Genomic DNA, 22,886 nt, shown 5'->3' with positions numbered 1-22,886 from the left:
TTTGCATTTCTCTTCAGAGACCATGACTGCAATATGTGCCTATAAGATTAGTAAAGATTCTTAGTTTGTCCAAATATTGATCCCTCATTTGTCTTAATCATGGTTTCTAAACATCTCAGTTAGAAGATACTCTGCAAGAAGGCTTAGTATCAGTTCATCCCACAACCTAATGCTCTAGGTAATAGAAAAACATGAACCAAGGAGAGCTTCATCACTTACTTAGAAGACAAGGCATTCTTATTACTTATTTAAACTGTTATCCACACAAGAGGATGATTAGAAAATGGAGCTCTTTAAGTACAGAATAACATCTGCTTACTTGAACTTTTGCTACACAGTCATACTGTTGTTGTGTTTAAAAGTATTCTCTGTGTTTTGAGGTTTCATCAGATTTGATTTCCAGTTCTCTTCTATGTCTTCAGTCTAATAAATGGATTGCGGGTCTGGAGGTCTGAAGTCTCTGGGTTTTTGTTTTCTTTTTCTCTAATTGTTCTTCTAAGTTCATTACCTCTCTGAGTTGTCATACAACATTTTGATGAAAAAAAAAAAAAACCAAATGACTTCCCCAATAATGTAAGTATGAAGTACTGTAGCATTCTGAAGAAATGAGAAATCAGCTTATAACACTGATAAGCAATTCCCTGACTCAGGGCTGGGAAGCAGGTGCTCTGGTGGATCTGCAGAAAGGCAGCCTCCGTGCACGGATGGCAGGACAGCAGCCTTCTCCCTTCCCTCTCTCAACTCTGTTCCCTCACGGAGCTGTCCTACAGGGACCCAGCACACCTTGGCGGGGGTGGGGTGGGGGGGTGGGGGGGTGGGGGGGTTGAGGGCCAGGGATGAGGCATGCACAGAACCGTGCTCCGTGGGTCCTGCAGCCACGGCCGCGCTCTGTATCTGTGACAGATTTTTAAGCAGCTGCCATAACTGCTTTGGAACCTGAATGAAACAGCAGCTGCCAAAGGCTGGTGGCTCCAGCTGAGCTGTTCTGTGCGTTTCACCATGAGCATGCCCTACTTGAGAAGAGAGTATTTGAGAGGTGAGGAGGGAGAGAGTTTTCTTATCTACGCTTCAGAAGATGCACTTGGTTTTTCCAAAGGTGGAGAGGAGAACCACCTAGCATAAAAACGTTAAGAACAAAACTCCTAAGGGTCAAGGGAAATGAGGTTCCCGAAGTATGAAATATAAAGAAGATGAAATTAAACTACTTGATAGTTTTGCAATGCATCGTATGTCCATACACACAAAGGTCCAGTAAAGGACTAAGGCGAGCAAAGGAGTTCACGTTAGTTATGACAGTACAGTCAGTCGTTAGGACTATTGTTACCCTCTAGTTCTCTCTACATGAACAGAATGTTCTCTCCCGTCGTGAAACAGACTCGGCTCTGGTTTGACGGCAATTTTCCTCATTGTTCGTGCCCCTGTGGAGAGATGCACTTCCAGACGACCCTTGTTCAGGAATATCGCATAATAGGCCTGCAAAAGCAAATGGTCATTGAAGATTAAAGAGGAGTCTCATCTATGACTTAGCTTAGTTCCCTGACAGAACTGCGTATTCATCCGCTCTGAGATCTTACCTGAGAAGTTAAGACTCAGTATTTTCTTAAAAAGAGTATTTAAAGCAGCTGGAAGTAGCTTTTTAATCATTTACCATTTTTGCTTGTTAGATGATGTGGAAAGTGGAGATAGTAACATAGCAGTCTCTGCAAAGCAGCTTTGCAATGCTGAAAGGAACAGTTGTGCTGGCACTGGGCTTCTAACTCAAAAAACCCATCAGGAAATAAAGAGTGTCAATAAAATCCCTCTCCCTTATATTCACAAACGGACAGCTAGCTTCTGGGAATGAGGTCTGACTCCCAACCTCACGGCATTTTGAGTGTTTAGATTTCAATTCGTTCTCCAGGCTGGTGGAATAGATTGCTATCAACATGTAACTTGTCTCCCACATATAGAAAGAAGGAAGACAATTTTTCATCCACAAACAGGACTGCTTTCTTTTTGCCACTGTTACTATAGAAACAGTATGGTTTTGAGATCAGTTTATGAACCCCAGGGAGCTTATGCAGTCCTTGTCCCCAAAGCTGACGCCACGCTTGCTCCCTTTCTTGTGGAGCAGGGGGGTGGCACCTGATACTCGGTGATCACTTGGTCCTCTGCGAGTCACCTGAGGGAGTGGAGATGGTTTCATTCAAACATCATAACGTCTCCAATGACTTAACAAAATCGTCTGTGCCGCGTCCTGTCCACCACAAAATGGCCAGAGGATCTGGATTAGTGCTCGCCATTCATCAAAAGGGGCAACTGCCATCTACTCAATTAAAATTTTTTTAGCTGACTGAGTTCTCAAACCCCTTTAGCAGAACATAATCACAAATGACCCTATGGGTACCAAAACTGGTAGCTTTGAAAAATAAAGTATGTCGTTTAACCAGTATTGATTCTACAACAGACGTGAACTGTTTAACATTGTTTCCTCTTTCAGATAGCATTGACAATGAGATTTTAAAAGCTAGATACTCATTATCATTAAAATGTTGAAACATTAACATGTTATTTCTAATTTACTTTGTACTATAGTGCTTAATATTTTCTCATTTTAATTGTTTTAATGGGAACATGTTTTATTTTAAGAACTATCCTGAAAGCTGATGACTCAAGTCCATTTATTTAGTTCTGATGAGGAGAAATCTGAAAACGATGGCTGGTGCTTAATTATTTGACTGTGACCTAGGAAACACATATCCTGTAGTGAAACCTATTTCAGAATATTTGATCTGGCCCTCTTATTATAACTAACTTATCATTTGTAGCAGTGAGAAAATAATTTTATTTTTATGATTAAAAGATAAAGGCTTTAAGAGAACAGTTATATTTGATATTTATTCAGAGCTTATGCATCGTACAAAAATGAGATAAAATACCACTTTTTCTCCCTCTACTCTTCAAAAAATATTTTTTGGTTTTTGTTCTTCCCGAAGAAATCCTTTTCTTCCCTAAGGTCAAAGGTTATCCTTTTATATTTTCTTCTAAACTTTTAAAACTTTTTTCCTTTCATATGTAAGGCTTTAATTCATTGGGAATTTATTTTTCTGTCTGGCATGAAGTAGAAGTTAGTTCATTTTTTTCTGTATGGATAACCAGTTGCCCCAGAATCATTTACTGAAAGGGCCACTTTTTCCCTAATGATGTGCAATGCCACCTATTGCCAGATGTTGTTTCCATCTATACTTGGCTCTCTGTTCTGTTCCACTGACACAGAGTTAGCCATGAATCAACACCATACTCCCATGATTCAAAACTCTAGCTTCTAATGTGCTGATATCTGCTAGGACAGTCCACCAACTTATTCTTCTATTTCAGGAGTATCTTGGGCTTTTGATCTTTGATATAAATTTTAGAATTAGCTTGTCCTGATTTACAAAAAGATAAGGTGGTATTTTCATTGAAGGTGAATCTACATATCACTTTGTGGAGAACTGATATATTTTTAACACTGAGTTTTTCCATTAACATGTTGACTTTAACAAGTAGTCTGATGTAATTTTTCAATAAGTTTTGTAATTTTTTCCATATAGGTCTTACCTTTGTTTTGTTATATTTATTCTTAAATTATATACTTGTTCTTGTACTATATTTACTTGTTCTTTTGTTATCGTATTGGCTAAGACTGATATAGTGATAATATTCATCTTTTCTTGGGCTTGATTTCATAGAAAATGTTTATAATGTTTTCCTATCAAGAAGCCCCATCCTGTTCTTAGTTTACCAAGTCTTTTTTTGTTATTGTTTTTAATCAGGAATGTTCGTTAAGTTTTACCACAAGTTTTCTCTGCATTTATCAAAATGATTATATGATTTTAGATTGTCTAATATCAAGCCACCTTTGTATTCCTGAGATATTGCAAATTATTCATGGTAATGCATCTTTGGATTTTATTTGCCAATACTGCTGACCTTTGAACAACACGGGGCGCTGAACCTCCGCACAAAAATCTGAGTATAAATTACAGTCAGCCCTCCTTATACGCAGTTCCTCCGTATCAGATGTTCTGCATCCTCAGTTTCAACCAACCTCGGATCGTGTGGTACTGTTGTATTTACTATTGAATAAAACCCGTGTATATCTGGACCTGTGCACTTCAAACTTGTGTTGTTGAAGGGTCAACCATATTTTGTTTAGTGTTTATTTTTTTTGTGGGGGAAGAAAATAGTATTATTATATGACTACCCATTACTAAATTTTAAATGCTAAAAGTGATTTTAAAGAACATATAATCACAAACAACACAACCTGATTTACAAGAATGCATGCATATTTAAGGCTATATTTGTAAAGCACTCTGAGCTTTGGCCATGGCATACTGGTAATTCCTAAGAACACTTTCACTGAGAAAAATGAGATTAAATGGAAAAATGTATATCTTTAAAAATGTGATTGAAAGTATTGGAGGAATATCCATGCAGTAAAGAGTTACGGTGCCTAGATCAGGACAACTAAGAGACAGCTTTTAACAGAATCAAATGGCTAGGGGGTATGAAAACTAAAGCTCACAACCCTACAAAGCAGACACTGTGTAGGCTTTATTTTAATGTCACTAGTGTCCATGCCTGTGTTGGTTGTGTTCTCTTCACCTTCTCCTGCCCAGGTCCATTCTCTGCCTTCTCTCTGTCCAGAGAGGGTGCAGCAGGTTAGGGTCCAACAGACTGCATCACATTAGCTAGTGAAAATGGGAAGCTGATCCTAAAAAAATTTAAATTTAAATTTAAATGTAAGGGACTCCATCTGGTTATCTACAGATCTGGTCGGAAATTGGACTTAGAGAGAAGATTAACACCATGTGAATGTATTTTAAGCTTTCTCTCTTTATATATGCAAAACCCATATGAAATATGGATGTAAATACAGGTGTGTCTGCACCTAGAACTGAGCAACAGGAAAATCCTAGTGGAGATAATTGTCCTAAGAAGATGATAGTGGAAATAAATGATGCAAATCAAAAAATATAAAAACAATTTATAAACTGTAAATGCTTCACCTGAGTCTCTATAAAATAATTATTTTATATAAGCATTAGGGAAAATGCATTATTAGCTAGGTGTGAGGGTACCTGTCCAGTTTGCCTTCGTTTTCTCCTAGGTGGCGCTGGTGTCCCTCCACTTCCCAAGAGAATAATACCAGACTCATTCTTGGTGCTGAAGGACAGGTTGATTTCTGTTCCTACATCAACAGGCACAGGGGACAGCTCTACAAAACCAGGCTTCGGGAAGCTAACTGTGTAAACGTTCTTTGGGTAAAAGGAAAGAAGGGAAGAAAGCATTAGAAATGAACATTTAAATTAATTTCTCCATCTCACTCACCCTCCTCAATGCACTCAACGTTAGTATGAAATACAGTGCCATTTTAGAACACATAAAACCCCACAGTTACATGGAGAGCTTAAGAGCAACCAAAGAAATATTATTTCTGGCTGTAACTGAATTTTCTGAGCAGTTTGAGTTAATATAAAAATTTGGGCCTCTGCTTTTATTCTAGAACTTTTGATTTGAAATATAAAAGATTATCACTGACAGGTAACATTTTCTTTTGGTTTAATTCTGTCTTGCTAAGTCTCCCTTGAAAACTCTCTAATTGATCCCTGGAATACCATCTACCAACTAACTGCTTATGTTTTATAGCTGAGTCTGACCATGGTCTCTGTCTGCATTCTTCCTCAGTGAAGAGGCCCAAGGTAAAGATGTTCGCTGCTCTCAAGTATATAAAGACACTCTAGCGGAATTTTTAAAAAATCAGATACAATCTATATCTTAAAAATAAATAAACCAAATATTTCTTAGTCTAGTTTTCTTCTCAGAATGAAAGTAGTATCATTGTCCTTGCTGATAATAAAATTTAAACAGGAACATTTTAAATGGTAACAAAGTGCAAAAGGGAGAAAGTAAAAATCACCCCCATTCCAAAGCTGTGTAGAAGCATATAGCTTTTTCTAATCCATTCATTCACGCATGCATGCACGCATGTTTTCATTCACTCACTTTATCTTTTACACCTTGCCCTCTTCCTCTCTCCTCCTGTCTATATTTAAACTGAATCATGACAGGCACGTTCATTTGTAACTTCTCTTTCTCACTTCACATGTGGAGGATATCTCTCTGTCAGTAAACACAGATCTCATCATCACTTTTAATAGCAGGAGGTCATTCCATTGTATGAATGTGCTAGGACGTATTTAAGCGCGCCCATGGAGTCGGGCATTTAGAGTGCTTAAAACATTCATTTAAAAAGTCCTGGATTTGGCTGGAGTGAACACAAGGGATCCTTTAATGCAGGTTATTTTCCTCCACAGTGTTTGAGGCCCAGTTAAATGTGTTGTAAAGATGTATAATCTGTTTTTGATTCCAATTTTCAAATCATAGAATTTTGGATACTTCAAATAAAACTACTGTGCAGATTTTTCAATATTTATCAACTATTGAACTTTCTGCATCATATTTTAGTTGCAAATAACTCTCAGTTATTGAAAAGTGCCTTTACAGAATCATCATTTCCACACATACAGGCTATTCATTTTCTGGACAGTTTTCCATCCTCATGTATATATCTTTTGCATATGGATGACAGCTAGGCTTTGGAAGATTAAAACTTTGAGTAAAAAGAGGCTAGTATGGATTCTTAGAGATTCGATTCTGTATGTACTTCCTTTTTCCTCATTCCCAAGCTTCTCAGGGTGGATATCTATGGCTAATTCCAACTTGGAGACTGTAACTAGGCACAGTGAAGATCCTGAAAGTTCTGTTTCAGTCTTTAACCTCGTGGCTCAGTGGCGATTTACTTTTTCTTTTTCTCCAAATCCCTTCGTCTCCTATCACAATGCTTTAACATAATCTTAATTGGAGGAAGCAGCTAAAATGAATAGTTGTGTCACATCAGGGTAATTAAAAATTTGTAAGTATGATATATTTAACATGTTCTTTTTAAAACAAACTCATCACTTTTAGAATTCCCATAAAACGTTTACTAATATTTGCTGATGACTGTTGGATCTTGTTTACAGATATAATAAGAGAGTAGAGCTGTGACCTGTGTTCCTCTCTCCTGTGGGTCAGCCTCTACTGAAGAGTCAGTGCAAAATAGTCAAGTGGTATCAGGAAGCTTCTGGGCTGCTTTGGCAATAAAGAAAAGATACTGAAGATACCTGATAACGGGGGACTTTACAGTCCCGTCAAAGCTAAGTCTGTAGATGGTTCCCACTATGTGCCATTTTCAAAGAAAAGGAGGTTTGACTTCTAAGCTGTGAACAAGATTCTATGCACTAATGATCATGGTGTAGACTATTACTTGCTATTTGTGTAAACTCCTAACACATTTCAGAAAAATAATTTAAGACTGCTAATAAAGCTATATAAAATACCTGAAGATAAACTAAATCTAATATAGATGACAAAAATGAGGAAAAGAGATAAGTAGTGTGGGAAAGGAAGAAGGAACCAGAAAAGAGATTAATATTAAAAATACATGCTATGAAGTGCTGTACATGTGGGAAACTGGTTCACAATTTGGGGTCTCTATAATACTGTTCTCCTAAGTTCAGTTGATCATGAAAACTTATAGAAGTACTTCAGTCTTGCTTTATCATTTATGCATAGCTAAGACTAGGGTCAATAGGACTTTAAAATATATTAACAAGGACTGGTCCCTGTAATAGACCCAACCTAAGTAAGTGAAATCCGATATGAATGTATTTAGGAAGTCATTAAGAAGAGACCAACCTCCAGTGAACATCCTTTGGTAACACCAACATAATCAGGGCTGCTAAGTATATTATATGGAGTTCTTGAAATTTCAATATCTTTGAGGCAGCCAGAATATTTCTTCAAATTTACTTCCGGCCTGTTGAAAAGTTAAATGGAAAACAAAAGCAATATCATTAGGGCAATGGCGGTATAGTGTATGTGCCTAGTGGATGAAAGCCATATGGAGCAAAGTGCTGCACAGGCAGGCACGTCTCTCAGACTGTGCACACGCTCACACACGCACTCAACAAACTATGCTTCCATTAGCTACTGGTTGGATAAGTGGATATGAGCACGATCCTGCACAAGGAGTCTTTATGTAGTTCTTCTTCCTCTCCTTTAAAAAAATAATCTCACCTACTGCATTTAAATACAAGGTACAGGAATTAACTGATTTCTTATGAACTGCTTCATATGCATAATGAGATGTGTTTCTTTTTTTCCAACAAAGGGCAGAACTTGTGCCCTTTGATTATGGGACAGCATAATCAAACTACATACTGACAAAGTTAAATAAAATCTTGCTCAAAATTTAAAAAATATCTGGAAACATTGATTTTGAAAAGATAATATTTTCATTGAGACTGTTTTTTGGGGGGTGGTTAGCTGAAGAATCAGATAATGTCATATTTCTCTTTAAAGATTTTAATTCCAATAAAACCTGAGAAACATTCTTTTGGATTACATAGTCTAAAAAAAGGATACTTTAAAATTAAGTTTACAGATTGACCCTAAAGTCCTTATTCTGTATTGCAGCAGTAACAAAATCAAGCAACCAAAGTCACGAAACATACATTTAATTTTTCCAATAAGGTTGAAAATGGCTTCAGTACCTAAATGCCACTTGAATGTTTACTTTTTGCTCACTACTTCTTAAAAAGGGATAAACATGCTAGCACGTAGTAAGTGCTCAATAAACATAAGCTAGCAGGATGTTAATAGTGATAACACCTCTTTCATCTATAGCAGCACTGTCCAGTAGAACTTTCTGTGATGATGGAAATATTCTTTTCTGCATTGTCCAAATCAGTAATTAGTAGCCATATATGGCTGTTGGCACTTGAAAAGTAGCTTGTGCCAATGAGAAACTGAATTTTTATTGTTATTTATTTATTTTTTTGGCGGCACCATGTGGCATGCAGGATCTTAATTCCCCGATCTGGGATCAAACCCGTGCTCCCTACATTGGGAGTATGGAGTCTTAACCACTGGACCACCAGGGAAATTCCATTAAAAAATTTTTTTTCTTTAATTTAAATTTAAATAGCCACTGTGGCTAGTGGTTACCATATTGAATAATGCAGGTCAACAACAATAGAAAAAGTAATACTTTTTGTGATGTTAATAAGCAACTCTAAAAACTGTCCAATCGACACCAAGATATTATATTTATTTGGATAATGATTAATTCTCTCCTCACTGTGCCGTGATGGCAGGATTCCATTTTTTGTCTTAATAAAAAACACATGACATGAGGACAAACAGGTAGGAAAGCAAATCAGACCCTGGGAGTGTGTATCAGGTGATTTATGTCATGCTGGGTATTTGTTCTATTTGTTTCTCTCTCTCTGGGACTGTTTTATTTTCTTTGATCATTTCCACTTGTTCCCAAGGTCTTCCCCTTCTGTTCAGCCAGCTGCTTATTACAAAAAACATGCCAACTGGAGAGTGAGAATCTTGCTTATATTCTTCTTGTATAAAGTGAAGGAAATGGGTGAACTTCATTTTCAGTGTTCATTTGCTTCCATGTTCGCTTAGAGGAAAACTGATTTATCACAAGTTTCTCAGGGGTCTTATCAATGAAATAAATCACTCCTACAAGTTATACCCTTCATTGTTTCAGGGAAATACAAAGAATCATTTCGAAACACAATGATTTAGCAAGCTCGACACTATGAAAATCACAGGGTATAAGTAATCACATATGGTGATCAGATTCCTAATGAAAACCACAGGCCACTGTTTCCTCTGTTTGCCTCAGAGGCAAAATTACAAAGCTACACAATGTCATTCCAGAGTTTGATTAGCATATATTTTCACTGAAAGCCAGCCTCTGCTTTTTAGCCATCTCAGCAAACAGCACTTGATTGGTCTTATAACTGTATCGTGATTAAACAACTTGGATTGTTTTTTTCACACTTTCATTTCTATATAGTCTAGTTTCTGGTATTAAAAGTCTAGCCTTTGCTTTAAAAAATTTCTTGGATCAGCTCAGCTTCATTATGTCCTTTCGGGAAATTTGGCACCATTAGGTTCTGAAATACCAAAACACTCAGCAGTAGCTCTAGCCAGAGTTTGATCAGGCACTTACAGAGGCCTGCTGCTTACAACTTCCAAGCTAAAACCTCCTGCCTACAAATAGGAACTGAAATGCTCCTGAGAAGCTAGGACGACTGTCCGTAAACTTCCTCGTCATTAATGCAAACACTTGTTTTACATATAGTATTTCCAGAGAAATACTGACTCCGTAGCTAAATTCTAAATAAACATGGCAAGAAAGAAGCAGCTTTGTCAAGAGGTGCAAGGGCCATGTTAACGCTTGCATATTTGCAGGCTTGCAAAAAGCAACCAGGCAGTAGTACGCATTTGGGAGCACAGGTTGATTGTTCAGCAGACAGTACGGTACCTGAGAGACCAGAGTCTGAGGTTCAATCCAAGAGACCAGTTTGTTCCCCAGAACTAGATTTCGCCCATAAACCTGGCCAGCTGCCCTTAGCGTGTGCTGCTGCATGTGTGCACCTGGCGGCGCTGTGCGTGGGCGGATGAACAAATAAGCAGAGCAACTTTGTCATCACAGCTGGTGAACAAGTCAAACTGCAGTGATGGCGGGTAAGCAGCAGCATTTTTGTAAGCAAAGGGCAGCATGAGAACTATCTCAGAATGCATTACTTGTTTGTGAAATGTACTGTGAATAAAGCTGCATAGGTGTCACTCTGTTTCTGCATCACTGCTTTATCTAAGAAGCCACATTTACCCAACCCATGCACTTGAAGAAGGCATGCATAAATTTAAATTTTACCTTGCTTTCATACTAGGTCAAAGGGAAGAGAAAAAAAAATGATTTACTTATAATTACATTTTCATTTAGTAAAACAAACTTTAATCATAAATCTTTTAAAAAAGAAAGCATTTCATAGAGATCTACAAAGGAAAGGAATATAAAACACCAACAGAAAAGAAAACAGACATATACCCTTGACTACAGTGAAAATAGAGTCCAACGGTGGCCATCTCCCACACTATTCTCTTGGAAAATTTTAATTTTGGAATTGAATTTAAAGCACTCATATTTATCTTTCTTACAAATGGGAAAATGCACAAGTGTTGCTATGCTGTAAAGTTCATGAGTAGCCTGTAAGGAGAGCTTATTGCCTCTTTGAACTTAATTTGAACTTAATATACATAAAAATAATTCATGTTCATCACATCTTTTGCACTTTATCATATTAAGATCCTGTTTGTAGGCAAAATTACAGCTAACTATGAATGCATGGCTCCTTGACTAGTCACAAATATATGTCTAAAGACTGTTTTGAAATAATGTGCCATTCCATAGAAGTATTATAATTATGAAATGCTGTACTGTGAGAATAAAAATATCTTGGCAGTAAAGACTCATCAGGCACATATATACAATGGAATATTACTCAGCCATAAAACGAAATGAAACTGAGTTATTTGTAATGAGGTGGATAGACCTGGAGTCTGTCATACAGAGTGAAGTAAGTCAGAAGGATAAAAACAAATACCATATGCTAACACATATATATGGAATCTAAAAAAAAAAAAAATGTCATGAAGAGATTAGTGGTAGGATGGGAATAAAACACAGACCTACTAGAGCATGGACTTGAGGATATGGGGAGGGAGAAGGGTAAGATGTGACGATGCAAGAGAGTGGCAGGGACATATACACACTACCAAATGTAAATTAGATAGCTAGTGGGAAGCTGCCGCATAGCACAGGAAGTTCACATCTGTGCTTTGTGACCACCTAGAGGGATGGGATAGGGAGGGTGGGAGGGAGGGTGACACAAGAGGGAAGAGATATGGGAACATATGTATATGTATATGTATAACTGATTCACTTTGTTGTAAAGGAGAAACTAACACACTATTGTAAAACAGTTATACTCCAATAAAGATGTTAAAAAAAAAAAAAAAGACTCATCAGGTAAGTAGTCTGCAAACTAATACATAAACCCATCTCAATTATACACTTTTGTATACAAATATACACTTTTGTAGATAATTCCTAAAAATCACTTTATGGTAATTAAAGCTACATTATCACAAGAATAAATGAAGCCACCTTTGGATAGCCTTATTTTGGCTACATTTAATTCACTCCTAGAGAATTTAGTTAGTGATCTTGCAAAGTAAATCTTAGCCTTGAACAATTTGCTGGATCCCTAGTATTTAAATAGTACCTGGAACATAGTATTGATAGATGCTCATCAAACACCTGTTGAATGGATAAATGGATTTTCAAGTAATAACTATGCCACTATTCAAATACACTTAATCTGCAATGATTTTTCTGACCAGACACTTTAAATCTATATTCCTAATACAAATGCAATATCATGTAGACGAATGCAGAGCCAGTTTATCTGCACCATTAAAGCTTATCAGCTTATACCCTTGATAGACTGGTAACTGGACAGGTGCCTGGTTTGCGAGTTTAGATACAGAGAGGAGCAAACCTCAGTCTGCACGCTCACTATCATAAAATGAGATGGAATTTCCACTGCTTATCTGAGAAATATGAAAATAATTGACCACCGTACTTCTCAGTTATTCTGAGACCCTTCCTTTCGTAATGTGTCTTTTTAGAGTAGAAACACCTAGACAGGACTTCTGCAACCATCAAACGCTAACAAACTAAACAAAACAAAAATTAAAAACATGGTGGTCTGTATTTATAGTAAACTCTTATGGGTTAGCCAAATCAATTCATCCCATTCTAATTAGATTTAATTAACATTTATTGAGCACCAAATACCCTATACCTTGTATTTCTTATAAGTTGTTTTATAACAAGAAGCAAACTAATTAAATACCACATGAAATATTTTCTGACACTTTTTAGTTACTTCTATTAATTTTGTGAGCTAGTTAAACTGCAAGCTATATATATCTCCCTATCTGCTCTCTAAAAATCATACGTGTCATTTTAAAAAATGTTGACATGGACACGAGAATAACTAACACCACTTTAGCATCAGGCATATGGAAAAGTTCCAGTACTGTTACCATGCCTATAAAATAGGTTATACTCACAGTGTCCTGGAACACTGACTACTTTTCAGAACACTAAGCAATGTCAGTGCACCATTATCTCCACTGAATGTGCAAGGAGAAAGGCAATTACATTCAACTCCAGTTTCCACCTTTAATAACTTGTATAATTCTTTTCACCCGGTGACTGTAAGGGAAACAGTAATTCCCATCCATCTCTTCAACAAAGATATCAAATTAATCTTTAGTTTTTAAATCCTGGTGTTATTGTAACATGCAACATGAATTTTTAGATTAGGCCTTTCTGCAACTAAAGGTTATGACATTCCTGTTGTAATTAAACTTGAGAACTCTAGTGAGCCTAGTGGCCATTTAATTAAAACTTAATCCTTAGCTCTAAATATACACCAAATTACCTCAAATTTCTCAGTGTTGGCAGACCACCAAAATATATTTTGTCATCTGCTTTCAAGTCAAGACCGAAGTTGTTTCCAGGAGATGAAGTTGCTATGTTCTCCTCCCGGTTAGTATCTATATCTACAATTGATATGTTGGCTGCAAAGGAAAGAGGAAGTTTTCACTTTCTATTTGTGCAATACCAACCACATCTACATAATCACTGTTCCTTCAGGATAAATTTACTTTAATTCTCAAATTAACATTGACTTTCTCAAGCACATATACTATATACAGCTATTTAATAATTGCAGAAACGACAATAACATCAATAAATACATTGTTAAACGATCCACAAAGAAAGCACGAAAATAACAGCCTGAACACCAGTGAAGACAAACTAATCAAGATAAAAGAAAGAAGTGTAGAGGGACAGCAGAGAACCAGTTGACATAGTTTTCCATAATATAGATAGGTAGTTAGAAAATAGAATAAGATAATTAACTAATGCTAAGATAAATATCGAATTAGAAATGAGATTATTAATTAGAAATATACAGAATTTGTGGTTCCTTCTGTAAATTTCAGTATCCACAGAAGTACCGGGGTTGAAGCTCATCCACAGAGTGATGTTGATAAGACGGCTGTGCATGGAAGTGGAGAGATGCGAGTGTTTGTTTTGCAAGATGACGGGATCCACGTCCGTGGTAAATTACATTTTAGTTGGGGGATGCTGAGTGTTTTGAGAGAGGTACAGTCTTCATGCCTTATTGCTTTTCTCTCAGGTCTCTAAAGGTTCTTCCAGTATAATGAGGATAAGAATTCAGAAATAGAAAGGAAATAGGAAAAAAGAGAGGCTCTTCTCTGTTTAAACTGCTTTGTTCAGAGAGCAGATGGGAACACTTTATCTCATTGATTTTACCCTCTTCATTCTTAAGAGTCAAGCTAGGCTCCTTCTGAAGTATGTGCTTTCTCACCATAATATTTGCCTAGGCCCAGCCTTTGACCGCTAAATATATTTTGGATCCTTGATGCATATTGAGGCATTGGTTCATTAACATGACAAATTTAGCCTCTAAATCTTTGCCTGATATAAGATCTGAAATAGCAAGGGTCTAAAAATGGCCACTTGAACCAATGGATTATAAGGGCATTTCTAAATGTTTATTCTTTGGAACACTAGTTTCTTGGGTGTTCCTGGGTCACATAAATATGACAGTCACTGGGTTAAGCAAAATTAAACATATAATTAATTTTATAGCTGCTCATATCTTTCAACATGCTAATATGTAATGTGCTGCTCCAAAAGAGGGACACAGAGCATGAAATATTTCCCAAATTTGTTTGACCCTGGAACATTATTATTGTCTCTCAACTCATCATCTTTTAGAAGAGTGTTCTTTGAAAAATAAAAGAATTATCAAACCTGAAAATTCCATTGTAATCTGTAGTCCTTCCATTTCAAAAGAAGTATTTTCAATAAAGCCAAACGTAATTGCCTTATAAAAAATGTCCAAAATAAAATACCTAAACCTATTAACACTTCAAATCCTCACAGCAGAATTTTGTAAAAATAAACAAACAAAAAAAACCTGAAAAATAAGTTCCCAATTAAAAAAATATTCTGCAAGTTAAGATTTAAAAAATGAATTACTTTCCAGCACATATTAATTTCATACACACATATCTTTTTTGACCAGACTGGTGGCTGAAATAAAAAAGATTTATGAAACTGTTTTCCAAACTTTTTCACACATATTCTTTTTTATCCAGATCAGCAAAGAAGTTTTCATATAGGGCTGTTGACTGGAACATGAAAATAGCCTTTTTTTTCTACAGACCTGGTATGTATCTTAATGGTGTCTGTGAAAATGAGATTCTCTCTCTATCACAGGCAAGCCAGAGACTGGAGGTAGCTTTCCTTCTTATCCCTGAGTGAATATATGCATTTAAAAAAATCATTCTAAGAAAAACTGATTAAAAAGCAGAAACACAATTGAACTGAAACTCACTGGCCCAAGTGTTAGCTTCGATAGAGAGACAGAGGATGGCATATTTTTACTGATTTAAAGGAAGGACTCTACCCTATCCTTTATGAGTGATAGCAATGAAGTGGGTTCTGCTATGGAATGCTAACACTTGCTTTTATTTCTTGCCCTATTTCTTTCCCTTACAGAATAGCCATTAACATAAAATTTTAGAGTTGATGAGTTCAGACATCATTTATGGGTAAGCAGGGAAATAAGGGTTTTATTAAATACTAGACACAGAGTAGGGGCTTAACAAGTATTTTATAAACAATGCTATAAAGGAGTTGTTATAAAGGAATTGTTTTTACTTTGGTAATTCTTTTCTTCTCTTAGTCCATTCAAAATCTAAATGATCCATCTTGCATCCATATCCATGCACTTGGGGGGACAGGGAGCACTTCTATTAGTGACTGTGGTTCCACAGTGTATTTGAATTTCAAGGGACAGTGCTTTTACAAACTAGCTGAGAATAAAGCAACTAATCTGGTATCTGAAAAAGAGCAATGGCCTTACTTGAATTCCTATCCCACTATTCCATGGATTCTGATCTTGCTAAAATCCACAGTGCCCTCCCTACATCCAAACTCACTGGGGTCCTTTGATCCTTATCTTAATCCCTATCTATGCAGTATGTGAGGTTAAAATTTCCATCCTTCTAGAATTTTCCTCTTTGACTTCCATAATGCCAACTTCTCCAAGCTTCTCTTGCCTTTCCAACCTCATTCTCAGTCTCCTTCCCCAGGACCTATTTCTTTGAACACTTCTGAAATGCTGATGTTCCCTAGTGTGCTTTCATTTGGCCACTTGTCAGGTTGCAGCTCTCTGGGTAGCTCAAGTTTATATCTACTTACCATATGTTGACAACTCAGAAATATATATGCCTGGACCTGATTTTTGCCTAAAAATGCACATTCAACAGGTGAGTCACTATATACCTCCCCAGTTGATATTCCAAATTAAAGTGGTTCTCTTTTTCCTCCCAGATTTGTATTATTTATTTTATTTGGTGGCACTAAGACTCCCACCCAATCACCTAAATTAGAGTCATCCTTTCTCCTCACCATTCCACATATTACCAATCAACAGCCCTACTAATTTCATCTCCTAAATAACTCTAATATCTGTCCTTTAAAAATTTTTTTAAATTTATTTTATCTAATCTTTAATTTTTATTTTATTTTTGGCCATGCTGCATGGCTTGAAAGATCTCAGTTCCCCCACCAGGGATTGAACCCAGCCATGGCAGTGAAAGCCTGGAATCCTAACCACTAGGTCACCAGGGAAGCCCTCTGTCCTTTTTTTAAAAAAACACTTTTATCGAAGTAAAATTGACATAGTATAATTTGCCCATATTTAAAATGTACAATTTGACAAGTTTTGAGATCTCTATACATCATGGAATGATCACAGTCAAGAAATGAACATATCCATCACCCCAAAAGTTTCCTTTTGCCTTTTTGTCATCCTTCCTTCCAGTCCCTCCCTACAAAACCCAGCCAACAAATATCCTCTATCGGCTTTCTGTGACCATATGTTAGTTTGTGTTTTCTATATAATTTCACATAAATGTACTTTTTTGTCTGCCTTCTTTTACTCAGAAAAATTATTTTGTTATTAATCCATTTTGCGTGCAAATTAATAGTTCATTTTTTTAACCACTAAATACTATTCCATTGTGTGGATGTGCAACAATTTGTATATCCATTCACCTGCTGATGGATGTTTATTTTTTGTTTTCTGAGTATCACAAATAAAGGTGCTATGAACCTTTTGGTACAAGTCGCTGTATGGATATATGCCTTTACATATCTTAGGTGAATACTTAGGAGTAGAATGGTTGTTTCATATGACAGGTCTATATTAAACTTTTTAAGAAACTGCCAAGCTGTTTTCCCATGTGGCTGTACCATTTTACATCCTCGTCAGCAGTGTATAAGAATTCTACTTGCTTGACATCGTTGCCAGCCCTGGGTATGTGCAGTCTTTTTAATGTTTGACATTCTAGTAACCGTATAGTGGTATCACGTTGTGGATTCATTTTGCATTTCCTTACTGTCAAATCCCACTGCAACTCTTATTTCAAGCCATCATTCATCTGTCTGAACTACTATTGTACCTAATTGGTCACCCTGCTTCCAGTTTAATCTGAAAATGTACATTTCTTATTTCTCCTTTCTCTGATTATTTCCTTATAGCTCCCTTTGTGGGCTCCTCCTTTACTATACTGCTGCAATATTGCTGTTTGCTCAAGGGCTTTGGATCACCTTATTCTAGATATGACTGTTTTGTTTTTCTCATCTCTATTAAGGTACAATGATTTAAAACATGAGGATGCTTTGTAGCTATCCATCTCTGCCCCACAACTCTGCTAATCCTCAGATACGCATAACTAATTGCCTGTCAATTACACAGCTTCCGTAGGTTGCTAAGGATACTAAGAGTACCTTTAATACAGCATATCCAAAATAGAACTCAGCATCTTTTCTAAAAAACTATGCTGCATTTTTCCTGTATCCAATAGCTTGGTAAATGGCACTGACATATTCTTTGTTATTTTAAGAAAAAAAAAAAAGGAATCATTTTTGATCTCCTTTTAAAAAAAATCTTACTCTCTGCATTAAGTATATCATAAAGCTCCTCAATTTTAAAATGCTTAATATCTTTCAACTCCATTCTTTCCTATCCATTCTCAAGGTTCCCTTCTCCTTGCTCCTCCCCTGGTTTTCCTGCAGACTGCAGGAGCATCTGAAATTGTCACCATCTACCCTCCAGGTTGTTGCTAAAGAAACTTTACTAAAACACAAATCTGATGGTGTCACATTCTTGATTAAAACTCTTAGTAGTTCCCTATTGATTTCAAGAAGAGTTGAAACTCATTAGTCTCGCTCATAAGGCCCTTTATAAACTGACTCTGTATTCTCTCCAGCTTCATCTGGTAATTTTCTGCCAACATTCATCCTGTTAGCCTATGGATTGACTTGTAGTTCCTAAAGCATTTCCCAAAGTGTGTTCAGCCAAATGCTAGTATGGCATGGAAGGATTCTGGTGATCAAAGAAGTTTGGGAAGAGTTGGATCAAACAGAGTTAAACATTCTTCTTCACTACTGTGCCGAGCCTCTAACACGCAAATGTGACTTACGCGGGAACAATGTATACAGACAACAGTATTCCAATTTATTTTACGAGTGCAAAACCAGTTTTTGTCCAAACTGAGGAGTTTCTCCTGGGTTTCCTGTTCCAGGGAAAAGCAGTTGGAAAACGGGGTATGATGATGTATTATGCTCACCGAGCCCTTGAGGATTTCACACAATGTTCACCTCTCTGAATTGTCCAGAGGTGCTTTTCACCCAGAGTACCTCGTTCCTGCTCATGCCTGGGGTGCTCCCCTGGGGGCTGACCTCTGGGTTTGACTTTGACATTTCTCTCTTCTGAGATTCCTAGCCTGCTATGCAGATCTCTACATGGCAATTAGATTTCCACTCTCTAACCGCTGATTGACTTGTCTATCTCCCCCATTAGACTGCAAGTTCCATAAAGACAAGGACTTATCATAGACTTCACTTCGTTCTTGCAGAGTATTTATTTGGTTCTTGGCAGATATTTGTTAAGTACAGGAATGAAAGATGGTGCAAAAGTTATGCCTAAATTTTCATGAAATGTCACATTGGCATGTTCAAAATGAATTAAGTCTAATTATATAAACAGAAGAATCGAAGTTTCATTTGCAGATATTGGTAATGCCATAGTACATAGAACTAGCGGAATTATACTAAGATAAAAATAGCAGCCCACAAAGACCTAATAGGCTTGGATTTCTGTCTTGGTTGTGAGATCTTATGTATATATGTCTGGGACCACATATAAGTCGGAGTCTACACTTTCCTTTCTGTAAACCAGAACAAAATACCTGCTTCATGAGCAAATGAAATAATGTTTGTGAAAGTGTTTTGAAAATGTCCTGGAATCATAAAAATTACATTATAATTTTACATTATTATTAAGTTACATTATTAAGTTATTATTATTAAGTTATTATTATTAAGTTATTATTATTAAGTTACATTATTATTAATTATTAACTTGCACACATACAGATTTTTGGCATTTTCAAAAAGTAGAGAACTGGTAGCTAGCTGTGCTCTATCACCCCTACAAATTCTGCCTGTGGGCCACTCTAAAGGAAATATCTTGGCAAAACGGAAAGAAAAGGAAAGCACACAAGTTTTTCAAATCTACTACAGGATATAATTTTACAAGTTGTAAGACAGTTTTATGCTTTCAACTTAAACTCTCAGTTTCAAAAGAAAATGACAGAGAACCATTTGGCTCTTCAATCAGTCATGTCTAACCCAAACCACCTATAAGCTAAGCCAAAGAAATGACTGTCAATTTTTCACAGAATTTGTGAGTACCTAAAATAACAGACAGGGTCTTCCTCATGATTAGGTACGTGGGAGCTTTGGATAGCACGATTAAGGTGCTGAGTGCATTACTACTATAGAAACTCACCTTGTTTTTGAGTTCTTGACAAGGTGAATGATTTCCATTTCCCATCATTATGGTTTTGATTGCTGACAACAGAAGCCATTCCTGAACCCAGATCATAGCTGACTTTTATGTGCCCATCAGTGAGCTCTACACTCATGAAATCTTTCTATTAATAGAGTAAAAACACACCAGTGATTAGATACACAGAGAAACATATGGGTATTCATTTTCTTTGTGGGGTTTATAATAGGGCTTTATGGCTAAATTACTGACTGTGTTCATCTGTAATTGAAATCCATTTTTGGATACAGAATTGGTGTTACTATTTTGTGAATGTTTGTGGGTGTGATATTATGGTGCAAATGGTCACAACCAAATTACTAGGATGTATCCTTTTATGACAGGAGTAAAAGTGGATTCCTTTGAAAACATATTAAGCAAACTAAAGAGTACATTTCCTGAAAGAATTTACTAAGAAATATTGGCCTGGAAAAAATAATGAGGCTATTTAGAACCACCTTTTGACTTAGGTCTCTAGAAGAAGACTTAAGGGAGTAGTTTTTCTGCTGCATGTTTCCATACCGGGGGAATCTTTACTGGGTGTTTCTCTTAAAAGATTATAAGGGAGTTATACTGAAAATAAATAAAAATTAAATTGTATCTGTAATTAAAGTTACGATGGAAATATATAAACACTATGCACCACTCTTGGCTATTACACAGCCATCCCAGACTCCTTTGAACAATAACTGATAATTCAACAAAACTGATAACTGCATTGGAACCTTACAAAAAAGAAGCAAACATATTTTCAGTCATGAAAGATCAGCTGTGCAAATCTTTACCAGGTCTCGTGTGGCAAGGTACATCAGGAGAGCATTTGAAGAAAATGTCCTGAACTTGAACATGACAGTAGAGATGTTGGGGTACCAACGAATGGGGCGGCTGACTAATGCATAGCCTTCTCCATCAAACTGAATAGTCCCCTCACTATCTTCTACCTGCGGACTGAAGAGAGACATTTCACATGAATCACACGATGTCTGCTTGGTCCATCAGTATTCAATGCATCACACTACCGTCTTCTGAGACTGGACTGCAGGCTGTTGTAGGGCAGGAACCATCCCAGATATATCTTCCATCCTTCCCCTTCTCTCCAGCTCCACTGCCACCATCAGACCAAGTAACCACCATCTCTCACCTGACTTCATTAGGTGTTCAGTAACTAGGTCATTGATGTTTTAAATACTTTTGCTGAAGTGCTTGGTGGCTAGTTAAGTGTTTAAGTGTATTTTAGTGGTTTGAACTAGTGGGATTTTGGAATGGGCTGAGAATGCATTATTACATTCCCCCAATACATAACATAATAGGGAGTAGGGGTTGGCTGAAGAGTGAAGGTGGTTGAAAGGTGCTAACTTAAAGTTGTAAGAAAAAAAAAAGCCATACCAGGATATAGGCTTCTATTCTCTGAACTCCTGCTATGCAGTAGGTTTTTCTGGGACAGATTAAATTCAGATAATGAAGGGTTCCTCTAACTATGTGTGTCTGTTGATCTGTCTTCTTCACCAGGATGTAAGCTCTATGAAACCAAGTAGAGGTTATGGGCCAGCCTCCATGCTAGGCACATACTCAGCATCTAGTGTGGTACTTGGCTAATAGCAGAATCTGGTAGATATTCGTGGAATGAAAGGGATATTAGTAAAGCAAATTGCCTCACAGAGAATATATGTTCAATCAATATTGGTTGAATAATTAATGAATATCTAAGATAAGTCTTGTAAATATAACATTTAAAAAGATTTTTTTCAAATGAAAAGTTATCATCTATCTATCTTATCTAATTGATGTTAACAGAGTAAGTTTTGATTGTGGAGATATTTTTAAACTTTAAATATCTGCATATTAGCTTATATTTGAATCTGTGAAATTGGAGTTTTGTATTAACTTCAGAAAAGAGAGGAGATATGAGAAATTATAGTAATCTCATAAAATAACAAGAGGTTAGAATAGTATTTGCATGCAATCTTGGCTAATGAGAAAAATCATAGGGTATAAACATTAATGGACTTGAGGAGGAGGAACTGTTACACATTTTAGACAAATTGGCTTTTTCTCTGTTTCTGGAAAAGGAGAAATAAAACTCTGAAGACAAAAGGAAGGGAAGGGTCTTAACTATGCGTTTCACAGTAAGGTTTTTGTAAATTTAAGATATATCTAAATAGGTATAAGATCAGATGATGCCATATCTATTTTTTCTAATGTACACTTAAAAAATGCTTTTTCAATATTTATGAAAAGTGTTCACTGAAAGGTTGAGGGACTAAATCAGCCTATTAACAATATATGTGAATAAATCAGTTGAATAATTTTGGCCTTCCTTCATCATTATAACAAATCCATTAAAATCTAGAGCACCACATTTGAGATAAGAAAATGTAATGTAGCATCTACTTAGGAGAAGTTCCATGAGGTTCTCAAATCCTAGGATTTTGCATTATATACTGCCGTGCTACCAGTGACAACAGGGTGCGGTCACCACTGACGCTTTCCCGAGTGCTTTGGCCCAGTGCATTGTTACTCACAACTTAAAGAGAAAAAACCACAAAACTTCATATATAATGTCAGGCTAGGCACTGGAATAAAAAAATATATATCACAGTTTATTTTCCTTGTACGGAAACCCTGGGATATTTGTATCCTGGTGTTCTTATGCCCTTAATCTATTAATTTCCTCAACACACAATGGAAAAAATAGCAGAGTAGATGGCAGGTACCCTGGAGTCTGATGTGGAATCTCAGAAGTCACTTTAACACCTCAGGTTTCAGTGTCTCCACTCTGAGATGAAAAGGTTAGATCTACTCCAACCCTATTAGAGCTTCTTCTATTCAAGCAACAGGCAAATCTGCGAGCAAGAGTTTTGTACAACAATAGCAAAACATACA

The 22,886-nt window shown here is 36.5% G+C and overlaps 1 protein-coding gene across 9 annotated transcripts in view; it reads right to left on the bottom strand.

Moving 5' to 3' along the window:
- The window catches only part of LAMA2 (laminin subunit alpha 2), a 608,480-nt gene that overhangs the window by 26,014 nt on the left and 559,580 nt on the right, over nucleotides 1-22,886 (bottom strand). For 7 of the 9 annotated variants that reach the window (XM_059083777.2, XM_059083778.2, XM_059083776.2 and 4 more), the window contains 7 exons: nucleotides 20,789-20,951; nucleotides 19,965-20,109; nucleotides 13,446-13,584; nucleotides 10,808-10,819; nucleotides 7,765-7,885; nucleotides 5,106-5,282; nucleotides 1,325-1,473 (listed from right to left, as the gene is read on the bottom strand). In XM_059083777.2, the coding sequence (XP_058939760.1) occupies nucleotides 1,325-1,473; nucleotides 5,106-5,282; nucleotides 7,765-7,885; nucleotides 10,808-10,819; nucleotides 13,446-13,584; nucleotides 19,965-20,109; nucleotides 20,789-20,951 (906 nt within the window). The remainder of the gene's footprint in view (nucleotides 1-1,324; nucleotides 1,474-5,105; nucleotides 5,283-7,764; nucleotides 7,886-10,807; nucleotides 10,820-13,445; nucleotides 13,585-19,964; nucleotides 20,110-20,788; nucleotides 20,952-22,886) is intronic. The other 2 variants (XM_059083775.2, XM_059083780.2) reach the window with 1 other exon arrangement.

The sequence above is a fragment of the Kogia breviceps genome, chromosome 13, assembly GCF_026419965.1.
Source record: "Kogia breviceps isolate mKogBre1 chromosome 13, mKogBre1 haplotype 1, whole genome shotgun sequence".
Classification (NCBI taxonomy): domain Eukaryota; kingdom Metazoa; phylum Chordata; class Mammalia; order Artiodactyla; family Physeteridae; genus Kogia; species Kogia breviceps.
Note: the sequence above shows the minus strand (reverse complement) of the source record. Positions and strands in the feature narration are given on the sequence as shown.